The 13,384-nt window shown below is 48.3% G+C and overlaps 4 protein-coding genes across 4 annotated transcripts; 3 read left to right on the top strand and 1 right to left on the bottom strand.

The window, feature by feature from the left end:
- Positions 1–125: 125 nt before the first annotated feature.
- Positions 126–2,615, bottom strand: N7503_007799 (fungal specific transcription factor domain-containing protein; the record flags this gene model as incomplete). The annotated part of the gene is made up of 5 exons (XM_057067346.1): positions 126–188; positions 240–1,208; positions 1,373–1,843; positions 1,898–2,368; positions 2,505–2,615. The coding sequence occupies 5 exons, from the start codon at positions 2,613–2,615 to the stop codon at positions 126–128; spliced, it is 2,085 nt and encodes a 694-aa protein (XP_056921027.1).
- Positions 2,616–4,688: 2,073 nt separating this feature from the next.
- On the top strand, positions 4,689–7,588 carry N7503_007798 (glycoside hydrolase family 55 protein; the record flags this gene model as incomplete). The annotated part of the gene is made up of 4 exons (XM_057067345.1): positions 4,689–4,870; positions 4,924–4,959; positions 5,009–5,909; positions 5,960–7,588. The coding sequence occupies 4 exons, from the start codon at positions 4,689–4,691 to the stop codon at positions 7,586–7,588; spliced, it is 2,748 nt and encodes a 915-aa protein (XP_056921026.1).
- Positions 7,589–8,249: 661 nt separating this feature from the next.
- Positions 8,250–10,276, top strand: N7503_007797 (MDR family MFS transporter; the record flags this gene model as incomplete). Its single annotated transcript, XM_057067344.1, has 4 exons — positions 8,250–8,538; positions 8,610–8,877; positions 8,972–9,129; positions 9,180–10,276. The coding sequence occupies 4 exons, from the start codon at positions 8,250–8,252 to the stop codon at positions 10,274–10,276; spliced, it is 1,812 nt and encodes a 603-aa protein (XP_056921025.1).
- A 2,033-nt stretch (positions 10,277–12,309) lies between these two features.
- On the top strand, positions 12,310–12,786 carry N7503_007796 (putative GPI anchored protein; the record flags this gene model as incomplete). The annotated part of the gene is made up of 1 exon (XM_057067343.1): positions 12,310–12,786. The coding sequence occupies one exon, from the start codon at positions 12,310–12,312 to the stop codon at positions 12,784–12,786; it is 477 nt and encodes a 158-aa protein (XP_056921024.1).
- Between the last annotated feature and the right edge of the window lie 598 nt (positions 12,787–13,384).

Here is a 13,384-nt window from a genome sequence, read left to right as displayed (position 1 = left end):
ATAACTATGGTACACGTGGGTGGGGATTTCAATCCTTCAGGACTATTTCCTGGTTCTAGAAACTATGCGAAACATGAGAGTTTTCTCGATCGCGCGGCATACGCCGACTGTTGCCCAGGTTTGGACTAGGCAATCCAGTTGCCCGGCCAGTACATGGAATCTGCGTTGGGGTCGAATGGCTCGGATACCTAGAGAGATTAGTCGATGCTAGAATGGAAGTCAGGTAATGATAATCTTACCATGAAATTCCAGCCCCCTTTTGAGCCAAACAGACTCTCAAAGTCCATTTCGTTGAGTCCGTCTAATTCCATCTGGACCTCATCTCCCTCTCCAACCCATTCCTCAAATAACGCTAAGCATTTCGCTAACGCCTCTTCGGCGGCATGCATGAACAAAACCGGAAGTTCGTCATCAGGGGTCCGAGCCATTAGCCCCTGGATCTGTGTGTTCATGAGTGACAGCATTAAGTACCCCTTTGTATTAGTCTCGCCCGCTACCAAGCATTTCCAACCCCATTCCCTTGAATCCTCGATGATGGTGAGAAGGTCGCGGCGTAGAGGAACAGATCCGGGATTGTCCTCTTCCCGTAGCTGATTTGTGAGTTCTGCTGCTATGAGAAAGCAGCATTGAATAGAAGTCAAGCGGAAAACTCCGCTTCCACATATCGTGAGGCGGTATAGATCATCCGTTTCAGATGGAGAATTGAGATCGCGTCTGGTAATCATCATGCCTGAAGCTGGGTTGGTGGTGCACCAAATTTGAAGAGCCGTGTCGATGACTACCTTTCTCGAAAATGCGTATGTAGTATCTCCGAATGATGATTGGAAGAACGGGATATGAAGTGCTAGCAGATAACGACGCATGAGGAAATCGAGTGTTTGAGTTTGGAATGGAGATGGACCATGTCCTGTGTCTGAATGGTAGCCTTGTAGTGTGCGACAGATGATCTTGTAGGATGCACGTAGATCCGTGTCCAGACGCAGGACTTTTTCGTATGAGCTGTGCGGGCCAGTTCCATTCAGTGAGGCTGCGATAGCGAGACGGGCTTCGAACATCTTTCGAAGAGCCAGTGGAATAGTCATCTGAGTAAAAGTTCCATCTGGCTTTGGGGTCGGGTCTTCAGCTAGGAGATCCTCGTCATCAAAGTTACCCGGTGGGTGGGTATCAAAGTCATCGAGGCTCAACAGGGGGGACCCCCAGACTCCAAACTCGTGTTCAGAGCCATCTCAATGACGGTGTTCCAAAGCCTTCGACGCATCTCGGAATCAAATGTGCTTGTTTTTGGGAGACACGAAGGGTCTCGGTGTAGCCCGATATAGACTGCCGTTCGTAAAAGGTCCCCCATGGAGATCCAAATCAGTCCTCCACTCACCCCAATAATCTCCCTTGCTAATAGGAGTAGTATGTTTGTTTGGATGAACTCAATAGTGAGCCTAGCCTTAAAGTTCGGCTCGGCTGCCCATGTCTGCGCCTCGTAGATCCAGCGAATAGAGCTTGTGCGCAGAGAGAAGTTTTCATCGTATATCACAGCTCCAACCGCCATGACCAACTTCAACTGGATGACGAATTCTGCATCACGCTCCTCTGTCGTCCATAGCGCTTCATAGGCCTGTCTGAACTTCGGGACATGTAACACACGATACCTACACTCGAAGGTGCGGAGATAGATATCAACGAGCGCATCTGCTAACTCCTTTGGAGGTAATTCAGACATTGGGGCAGTAGGCCATGGCGGCGCCCTTTGCTCTTTGATGACCTTGCCAAGGTATTTGCATTTCTTAAGATTGAAAATGGCTTTTGAATTCTCCCTCGACATGATAGGCTCACATTGGCGTAGAATTTCCTGACACTTAACGTAGGTTAATATTGTTCGACTCTCTTCGTAACTGGAACATACCTGAGTGACTCCGTGAATCCAATGACTTTGACCAAAAATGCGAGTCTTGTGCATTATCGTGCGTACGATAGTGGGAGCTTTACCCTCTGACGGAGCTTCACGGTTCACATGGAAAGTCCCGGCAATCTGTGGCGCGTCTACGCTAGAATCCCAAATCGGACTTGGTCCTATCGATGCCCCAGGTTCCACTCCCGCCTTGGCTAGTTGAGTTTCAAGCTGTTTTATTTTGTTTAGGAGCTCGGCTTCCCGTGCAGATGATTGGCTGGTTGGAGTATTGGGGGCCGTGGAGTGAGGTGCTGTAGACACGGATGCATGCTGTATTTGAGTTCCTCCAGTAATATGGGAGGATGGAGTCACAAGGGACCAGCCCTGAGGCTCTTCGGGACCGTGTTCCAGAGAAGTTTCTGTTTGGCGTTGTCTTGCACGATGTCGTGGGGGCGGCGAATGATCTACATACTCGCATGTTGACTTCTTGGAGCGGAGACAGTTGTTACACGGCAATTCTCGGTTGCATTTAATTTTTCGCTTCCGACAAAGTGTGCATGATCTGATAATTGTATTAGTTGTTATTTCTTCTATCCCGCAAAATCTCGGGCAATGCACTTACACAGGTGGTCTTCTCCGTCGGCGTTCGGGCTCGGCTGTCGGCATTCTTTCCGCTGGGGTGTTCATGCCGTCGGTCGGCGCATGTATCCCACTCTGCTGTTTCTTCAACCATCAAACACAAGAAAGCAGAATAGTCTCTGTAAGACTGCGCAGCAATTGATCTTATATTTGATCTTGAAGTGATTATGAAGCAAAAGGGGAACAGATTGAAGCCATAAGCTGACGGGAAATTGGGTCGGAAAGTGCATTTCTGGCTCGTCACGTCTACCATATCCCGGTTCCGACTCCGAACCAGTCCTTAGCAGAAAAGTGCGATGAGTATTCTAAGAGGATAACACAATTTGCTTTGAGAGCTCCTGGCTTAGCCTAGTTGATTGTATGGTTACAACATCCATGGAAATTCTCGCCTTTCACTGTTGTATCTTTGGTATGTCTGATAATGGCCCGCTCGAATTACTCCGTAAATCGTACCTGATAGGCGCAATGGCGGTTCACAATTTGGCTAACGAATGAAAGCGTTCAATTTAGAGGATATGAGTGGAAGTAAGAAATTCATTGTAGGTTGAGTAGTTGGTCTGACAGCACGTGTGGGCATTGCTGTGACCAGACAAAACGTTTGTAATATTGTCAAACATTCAACTTCAGTGTTCATTAGTGATATGAATATTACAAGTAAAACAATCTATCTGAAGTGTGCTGCCTGTTTTTAGAACCACATGCATAGCTGACATACGTCGCGTTCCCAGTTCCTTGGTATGGCATGTGTTGAACGAGGGTTCTAAGACACCAAAATGTCCCCATGCAAGGGATGGCACTACTGTAACAAAAGATACACCGAGCATCGGCCGCCCGGGGGTCATGAAGGGGGCTATTATTCCCAAATTTGTCTACAAGCCTAGATATGGAGGGAAAAATTCCCGAGTCTTCAGTGCTGGCGTGTGTATCATGCATTTTGACACGACCTCCCAGTAGATGGCCTTGATAGGAGTGAAACTGGGGAAACAAGTGATGATACAGGTCTTTTAAACTACCCCGTAATATATGTTGCTTTCTACATGGCTATCATGTTATAGCCTCCATGTCACTTGAAGAAAAGAAGATAGGCAAGCCATTGGAGTGTTGGTAACAGTGGAATGCTTAGTACTAAGGAGACAGGTCGGTGAACCAATGAAAATCAGAATGGGCTTGCCAAGAAATGCACTACCTTGGCACCAACGGCACGCTGATTTCTTGACGGAGCTCAGTAGTTGAACACCACAAAACCGGTTGGATACCACATCATTTCTGTACCTGGTATGGCGCAGTAATTGTAATTCAGAAAAAATGCTATCTCGAATATCGAAGGACATCGCATCACCTTCTCTTAATTCACACCAATATACGAGATAACGCTTCATTGGAGTCATGATATGAGTAAGCTTAGTGGGTATCAGTCTTTGATCACCTTCACGATTCAGCGTAAAGTATACAATAGCGTGAGCAAGTAGATACTTAGATATGTACTCAACAATACTACTCTCTGAAATACATAGTAGCAAGCTCCTTGACAAGGTTCATCCCCTCGGCACCCCGATTGGGTATCTTGACACCCGAAAGTTCAGGCAAAAGATTGCGTTGGAGCCTTTGACCAAGTAATCTCCTTTTTCATGCTTTTCTGATGAAATACATACGTTTCAGCTTCCCTATAATAACCTACCGCCAGATTCATGATATTGCTGGGGGGAATAAAGAAGCGTGATTTGTGAATTGAAGAATGTTTACTAGTCGTGTTCAACTTGAGCACCTCGATTGGGATACTAAAACGCTACTAACCTGATCACAGGACCAGGAATTTATTGTTCTAGACCAGATCCCGCTGCCATTTTTCTTGAATTGATTGTGATGTTCCAAGGCACGGCATTTTCGGCGCCTTCTCCAAACTTGGGGTTTGCAAGGGGGGACGATCAACGCAGCCCGCCAGGACCGCGCAGAGCAACCGACACCTACAAGCACATTCCAACCAAACATCCCCACAACGCGCCCATACCAATGTCTTGCTATTAACGCAATTGGTGTACGTGTTTGCGGGACTGGCATTTGCAATCCAGACCTTTAATGTCTGCCATTCCTTCAATCGCTCTGCCTTCCTGCTTCTTCCTCTCCTTTGCACATCCTTGTGGTTGAGGTTGGGATGATAGGCTTGAGGATGCACGGATCTTTGTCTTTTACTGCACTAGCAGCCATTGTTGCAACAGCCTGTAGTGCTATTATTCCGATTGCAGAAGAGTCTGGTCGTGCGATCGCACATGCTGTGCCCGAAGCTCCAGCTGAGCCTGCTTCGCATGCATTTCATATTCTTCCACCATGGTTGGAGAGTTTGATAGAGTCGTATGTGCGAGTCGTGGGATTGAATCATGTTCTATGCTAAAATTTCAAAACAGAGCAACACTTCCAACTTCTGCAGATGTTGACAGCTCGTAAGTGAACTATATCTTACTAGCGCAACGAATAACTAATTCTTCTCAGCGACGCGGCGCCTAGTAGTACGCTAAGCTCCAGTTCAACTACGACACCGAGCCCAGTGCCAACTCCAAAAACAACTGCTGTACCAGTTGCACCCGTTCCAACAAGCACGTCAAGCAAGCCACCGGCGCCAAAACCGTCATCATCCAGCAGTAGTACTACCAGTAGTGCTACCAGTACTTCCAGTATTAGCCATGCACCTGCTCCAAAATCAACAACCTCAACTTTGCAATCCTCAAGCAGTACTACAAGCAAACCAAGTGCAACATCGTTCACTCCGGCTACGAAGACATGCCCGGCAGGATCGCGGAAAGCGGCCGACGTCTACTGGCTAGATGCTCAAGATCATAACCAGGCTGCTGCCGGCTATGCACCATATGCCGCCGGAAGCAATGTTTACCCAGTCTATCGCAATGTTATGGACTATGGGGCAGTGAATGATGGCTCAGGTGACCAAACAGCCAAGCTCCAAAAAGCCATTGATGACGACGGCAATGGTGGTACTCGCAAGGGCAAGGGTACTACTCGATACCCGGCTGAGGTCTACCTGCCCGGTGGTACATATACTCTTGGAAGTACTCTAACCTTGACGGTTGGAACTATCATTGTCGGCGATCCTCAGAATCCCCCCATCATCAAAGCTGCCTCTAACTTCCAGGGTCAATTCCTGGTCATGGGATACGATAAGAATAATGGAAATCCTGAGACTAGCTTCATGATGCTGATCAAGAACGTTATTTTGGATACCACTGCTGTTGCACCCAACACCAAGATCACTGCTCTTCAATGGGGAGTTGCCCAGGGATCGGGTTTGACGAACGTTCAAGTGCACATGCCGACCAACTCTAAGGGCCACACTGGTATCGATATTGCTGCTGGGTCCACCATCGCAGTCACCGATGTGGTAAGTTGACTGTTTAATTGATACCTGGATTTGGTGCTGACTAGAAACAGAGGATTGTTGGCGGTGCGACCGGTATTATCAATTCGAACCAGCAAGTCAACTTCAAGAACCTTCAGTTCGTGGGATGTGGCACTGCTTTCTTTGCGAAAGGCGGATGGACAGTTCTCCTCCAGGGTGCTCTTTTCGAGTCCTGTGGCACAGGTATCAACATGACAACCAATGGTCTCGGAAGTCTAGTACTTCTTGACTCCACAGTCAAAAACTCCGGTCCAGTGGTCAGATTCCATGATTCGTCTCACGACACTGGAAATAAGAATAGCCAGCTTCTCATTCAGAACTTGGTGCATGATGGAACCAATCCCATTGCCGTGGACAGTGATGGAAAAACCCGCTTGGCCGCAACCTCTCATATTGACACCTGGCTTTGGGGTACTCTTGTTGAAGGAGAGTATGAGCAAGGAGCTACACACAAGACTCAACGATCTGCGAATCTGCTTGTCAATGACAAGTTCTTCACCAAGGCTCAGCCAACTTATACCGAATACGGCACAGCAGATGTGGTTAATGTTAAATCTGTTTCTGGATTCACAGTCAAGGGTGATGGTCTCACAGATGACACCGCCTCGCTCAATGCTATTCTCAAGCAGAACGCTGAGAACTGCAAGATTACCTATTTCCCATTCGGTGTATACAGGGTCTCTGACACGATCTTTGTTCCGGTCGGTACCCGTATCGTTGGTGAGGCTTGGGCTGTGATCTCAGGATATGGCGATGCTTTTAAGGATGCCACCAACCCGAAGGCTGTCGTGAAGCTTGGTAACCCAGGTGATGTCGGTCTGATTGAGATCCAGGACATGCGTTTCTCCGTTGGTGAGATTCTTCCGGGAGCCAAGGTACTTGAGATTCATGCTGCAGGTCAGCAGCCCGGAGATGTCGGACTGTGGAACACCAACGTCATGATAGGAGGCACAGCCGAGACCAGCATCTCCAACATCTGCACATCTCAAGATCCAAAGGACTGTATGGCCGCGTTCATGGTTATGCACCTGACCGAGTCCTCCTCCGCCTATATCGAGAATTTCTGGGGTTGGACCGCCGACCACAACTTAGACAGCACCTCTCTTCTCACAATCGTTTCTACCGGCCGTGGCATCCTGGTCGAAGCAACCAAGGGCACTTGGCTGACTGGAACTGGCTCAGAGCACCACTGGCTATACGACTACAACTTCAACAACGCGGCCAACGTATTCGCAGGCCTTCTCCAAAGCGAAAGTCCTTACATGCAAGGCTCAGGAGAATACGAGAACGCGCCTGCACCATGGACCGCAGATCCGAAGTTCGGTGATCCAGACTTTTCATGGTGTGCGGCCAAGGATCAGAAGTGCCGAACTTCCATCGCGACGAACATTGAGGGCGGGTCCAACATCGCATTGTATAACTCGGCTGCCTGGGCGTTCTTCGACGGCTACTGGAACGGGCTTTACAATGAGCCATGCAGTGGGAAGTGTCAGACTAATATGATGCGTGTTGCGGGTGCACCGCAGAACCTTGTGTGGTATTCTATTGGCACACGCCAGACGGATGTGATGATTCTGGACGGGAAGACTAATCCGCGTGAGGCGTCTTACCCTGGTGGATGGGAGGGAATTATTCAGGCTTATGCGGAGTTTTCTAACTAATTTCTCTGTTTCATTTTTCGTTTGGATAGCATCTGGACATATGCATACACTTGGTATTCTAGATTAAACATAATCATAATGATTAGCAACCTTGAAACCCATGGTTGGAATACACCCAAATTTGTTACATTTAAGTGAATTCACGGGTTTGTGGAGCTCCAGTCTACACACCTATGCCCAGATGGACGTAGAGATATGCGCCCATATAAACTAAATGATGTCTGCCAAGTTGGTGACTTCCTATCTGGGCTACCGCAGCTTTATGGGGGTGCTTTGGCTGGAGGTCACTGGGTCACATCAATAGAAACTTACAATTGAGTCAATGAAGGAGCTATGACATCGATGTTTTCCCTCTAAGCTTCGCGATCTCGTCGCCTGGGAGCTTGGATTTATCTTCCTTATTGTCACATACCCCGGTACAATCGAGACCTCAAGGAAGCAATATATCATGAGGGGTTCGAACCGACAAGTGGATCACCGACCGGGGGGAAGGTGGAGCCTTCATGCATAAAAGGGAACTCAGGCAACCTCTGGGACCCTGGGGATGGAAACACGACGCGTCAGCGGATCCCATGTGGCGTCCGACCGGTCTATATGTCTACTAGCCACCCGATCAAAATCCCGAAAGTCGGGCCATCTCTACCCCTCATTCTAGTCAACGATGGCATCCTCCTCGGCATCGCCCCCACAGCTTACGGCTCCCGAAACGAATCCACAGACCAAAGCCCAGCCCCCCGATGAAACCATGGCAGAGATACGGCCCTGCAGCCCTCTCGATGGGCCCGATCCCGATGATTCGAGGAAAGACCGGGATCTGACCGATGCCCCTGAAACGGGCAGCACCGACCGAGCTCAAAGGCAGAAGTTTCTTACGGGAAGCAAATTGCATCTAGTTTCAACAGCCTTTGGCATAGCCAATATCATGGTTGCCCTAGACAGCAGTATTCTCGGTAAGTGGGAAGCATGCCCCGTCCCATCCATCTCCAAATTCTAGACCGTGAGACTCACTCTTCTCCTTCAGCGACCGCATTACCAACCATAAGCTCAAATTTGGGGTCTACGAATGATATTGGATGGTATGGCAGTAGCTATCTGCTCGCTCAAATGGCCTCGCAGCCAATTTGGGGAATGATCTATACTTGTTTTGAACCGAAGCGTACTTATCTGCTGTCTCTTGTCATCTTCGGAGTAGGCTCTATACTTTGTGCAGTATCTCCTATCTCTGCTTGCCTTATATTGGGCCGCTCTGTCACCGGCTTTGCCGCTTCTGGGCTACTAGCAGGGAGTCTGTGAGTCCATTACGTCCTATATCGCCTCAAATACCCCTAAGGCTACCCCCCGCTCTACTGGGGCCTAGTGCGTTAGTATCTAATGCATTACTAGTTCCATATTTGGACAAGTCGTGCCACTACGACAACGACCGCAAGGTATGGCATTGATGGTCAGCATTAGTAATATTGCGTCGATGATGGGAAGTACGATCGGTGGTGTCATTACCGATTCTATCCTGACCTGGCGGTTCTGTTTTTGGATAAACGTCCGTACGTATTGACTGGGCTGCTAAAATTTTCATAACTAATCTTTAAATAAGCTCTTGGGGTTGGCTGTGCTATAGTCATAGCATTTATTTTAGAACGCAAGCTACATCCCGATCAAAAGCTTCCTCTAAAAGAGAAGCTATATAAAATTGATCTATTCAGCTTCCTGCTATTATTATCAAGTCTAACTTGCCTATTTTTGGGCTTTGAATGGGGAGGTCTATCGATTTCCTGGTCGAACCCAAAGGCATGGGGATGCTTACTAGGGTTTGCCCTTCTAGGTATTGCTTTCATTGCTATACAGGCATATAAAGGAGACAAGTTAGTATCGAATCCTCTATATTACACCAAGTTGATCATCAAGTCTGACTATCAAGTATCCAATAGTGCCGTAATTAACTTAAAATTCATGCGCCAACGCACTATAGTAGTGTGCTATCTCTTCTCGTTTTTTTACGGTCTAGCAATCTCTACGCACCAATGGTTGCTACCGACATATCTTCAGGTTATTCACTATACCTCAGCCACCCTTTCTGGTGTTATATGCTTAGCATTCTCTATTCCAATGACCATCTTCGGCTTATCTACGGGTTTCTTCACCACGAGATTCGGTTATTACGTCCCCTTCATGTGGGCAGGGTCTGTGTTGTACGTCGCTGGAAGCGTGCTCTTGTTCCGACTGGATGCAGATAGTAGCCCTGGTCATTACGTCGGTTACCAGATACTAGCTGGTGCAGGCTGTGGAATGGCTATCCAGGTCACTTTTATCGCGGTTCAGGTCGTGGTGTCGCCTCATGATATGGCCCATGCTTGCAATATGGAAGTGCTGTTCCGCCAACTCGGTAGCTCCATTGCCATTAGCTTGGCCGAGAATATTTTTCTGTCAAGCGTAACCTCACCACTTGAGAAAATTGTGCCTGGGGAGAGCTCTTCTATTCTGGCTACCGGGATCCGTTCATTCGTGCAGCTCACAAAAAGTCTCCCGTCTCAAGAGCAGTTAGAGGTGAAGAATCTTCTGGACTATGGTATTACACAAGCTTTCATTCTACCGCTCGTGGCCACCTCGGCTGCGGCAATTGCTAGTTGGGCAATTGAGTGGAAAAAGATTGAAGAAGATAGGGAGCCCCCGGTTCTTATGGAGATGAGTTGAATGGTTTTCACAACGGTGGATCCTGTTTGCTTTTAAAATGTGCATGCTGTGAAGCCTGCTCTTTATGGAGTAAGTGTGTCTCAGCTGGTTCTTCTGCCGCGCTGAACTAGGGACCTTGGTTCCGGAATATCGATTGGATGAGCGCCCTCGCGGGCTCTCTATACCTTAACCACTACAATGTCTAACTTTGCCCAGATGGTATCACCCGAAGACACCAATTCGTTTCGTGTCGCGATGCTCAACCTCGACACGGACGCAGGACCTCAGGAGTTCACCAACCCATTTTCATTCGATGCATGCTTAGCTTCCTACACTTTCTCTTTTGATTGCCCTGGAAGGTCAAATCTTGGTGGTGTAGCTCCAGCTTGTTACAGTATAAGCTGGCCAAACTTCGAACCCCAGTTTAGCCGTTAGAATGGTTCGATATCGTAGGTGCATATATATATGAGACTTCTCTCTCGGGAACGGAGATGTGTGTATTTCCAAAGTTCATTATTAATTGGAACAGGTTCACGGGTATGTATCCGTGAATAATGAAATATATATACATTCTGTCCATTGGAACGGCCAAGGTTGTAGGGATCCGTGATGAGATTACCTTTCCTGTGCAGATGGTGATAAATCGTAGAAAGATTGCTTCCCTGTCGACGCTTTCGAAAGTTGAACATCCCTTCCAGGTTGACTTCTGTAAAAATTCTGGGGAATTTTCGAGCTACCGTTCAGATTATTGATTTTCAAGGTTTATTGTTTTTGAATCGTCATTCTCTACCACCACTTTTATTTTCTCGAGGCTCTGAACCTTGGAACTTGATATCATAATAAAGACAACAATAACACATCTGTCCTCTTAAGCTTAGATTCTCTAAAGGAATCTTGCTATTTTCTTGAAAAACAATGATTTCATCTCACAATTTCCCCTTGAGCTCAGTCAACTTGGTCGATTCCGCAGATCACCCCCAAAATCCGACGATCGAATCTTCGGGTAGGCCCGACATCCCAGCCAAGTTCTTGGTTGGCACGTGACTGTGGCTCAAGGGTCTTTCCGATGATTCCGCCTCAAACTTGCTTCGCCCCTCCGGTGGCGTCCGAGGTCCAGTCGAGTCCCCATTCAGACGTCATGTTCCTTGGCTTCACATCACAGGCAACGACTAATCCAGCGGGTCTAGGTGGGAGGCTTGCACTAGATGCATTATGTGCCGTGATCTACTCGTTAGACTTTGACGCGACAATCTAAAGCCCTTGCATGAAATCTACGCGTCTATGCTGCCCAGGTCAACCTAGACTTGACGACTTGCACAGATACAGACCACCCAATAGAGAAAGGTGGCTTTCCCAACTGAAGAGGGACCTGTGGATATCTTCCCCATCGGACAATCCACACGGGACGGTGGCGGTGACCCTGGCGCAATTTCCGACCGCAGTCAAAGTTCGTTGGGGCCTGTGGAAGGCAGCAGAATAACAGAGTTTCTAATTCAGGAATCACAGGCAGCTCGCGTGAGACTGCGCGAAGTTGCACCCATAGCCTAGTTGCCGATACCTGATTTTGGCTCATCATGCAGGTCCATTCCCCAGTTTATGGCTCCTTTCGGACTGTTTGGGGTCCATGGCCAGACGCGGAAAAGTAGCGAAACATATCACTGGCCAGAGAGTGTCAGCCCTGAATTTTGAGTGGATCCCCAGAAACGACGATTGGCTGTTCCAAGATTGGCCATCCATTCGGTGCAGTTAGCGCAGATCGCCATAGCGAATATGCTCGTGTTCCGTTTACCCCCAAACCCTGTAGCCCCAAACTTACCCACAAACAGCGTCATGTTGCCACACTGCCACTTCTGACTGCCAAATGCGGCAACTGTCGAGTTTTTGTCCTTGGTTACGATCTATATTTGGGGCGCAGATCTGCCCAGAGATCTTCGCATATAAATATCCTCGGCTCACCCCGATCTTGCATACTTAACATTCACCACATTAGATCAATCGAACATACAAGTCCTTCACATATTTCAATCTACTCCCCAAACCACCAGCACTCCACCATGAAGTTCACTTTGATCACCTCCGCTATCCTGGCCGCGGCCGGCCTAGTCTCTGCTGATGGCGTTGGAGACATCGTTTCTGGTGCTGAGAGCCTCGGCAATTCTATCGCCACAGGTGCCGTGTCTGGCGGCGAGGCTATTGCTTCCGCAGCCGAGACCTACGCCAACAGTGTCGTCTCTGATGCCAACAGCATCGCTTCCAATGCCGAGAGCAAGTGGTCCACCTGGACCTCCGATGTCACCACCACCAACTCCAACGGCGAGACTACTACCGTCCCTTCCACTCTGACCTCCCAGGTCTCTGCCACTGCCACTGATGCCACCGCTACTGGCACCTCAACTTCGGGCTCTTCCTCCACTTCTAGCTCGTCCAGCTCCTCCAGCTCTACTGGTACCAACGCTGCTCCCCACGCGACCGGCATGGGTGTCGCTGCTGCTGGTATTGCCGGTGTGGTCTACGTCATGGCCGCTCTATAAGTGGATCAGATCTACATAATCTGAACATAATGACCCCCATGGATCTCGGTTTCCTTACTGAGATCGATCACGCTGTTTTCACGACTCTACTTGATTTGGATAAAACTTGCATTGAGCTCTGGTTGTCCCAGAGATTGACGGACTTGTACATATAATGTTGATACAATTAAGATTGAATATTTTTCATAACTCTTGATAGTAATTCTCCCATGTCAGACTGCTTGCCTCCACGTAGTTCACTCATTTGATGCTCCATTTGTTTTGAAAATTAGAGATTGCGTCTCATTTTAAAGCAGGGTGAAACCAGACACCCGGCCTGGGCATGAGGTTTTCACAGTGGAATCCTGTAGTTCTGCCCGGCGTCCCATCTCCGCCTGTTTTTGGGAGTAACGGGGCCGTGATGTCATGCATAAACACCCGAATGACCAATTTGCACACTATCATCTACTTTGCATGGCGATCGATCGGCAATGCGCCTAATGGCGACACGTGGCTTCTGCACACGATTTACCTCACGGCATTCTCTGTTAAATAATGAATAAACCGTATCCCCGCTGGAATTATGTATTGAGCATAGCCCGCCATGGTGTTTACGTCA

The sequence above is a fragment of the Penicillium pulvis genome (assembly GCF_028828015.1).
Source record: "Penicillium pulvis strain IBT 33274 chromosome Unknown contig_5_segment0_segment0, whole genome shotgun sequence".
In the NCBI taxonomy this organism is placed as follows: domain Eukaryota; kingdom Fungi; phylum Ascomycota; class Eurotiomycetes; order Eurotiales; family Aspergillaceae; genus Penicillium; species Penicillium pulvis.
Note: the sequence above shows the minus strand (reverse complement) of the source record. Positions and strands in the feature narration are given on the sequence as shown.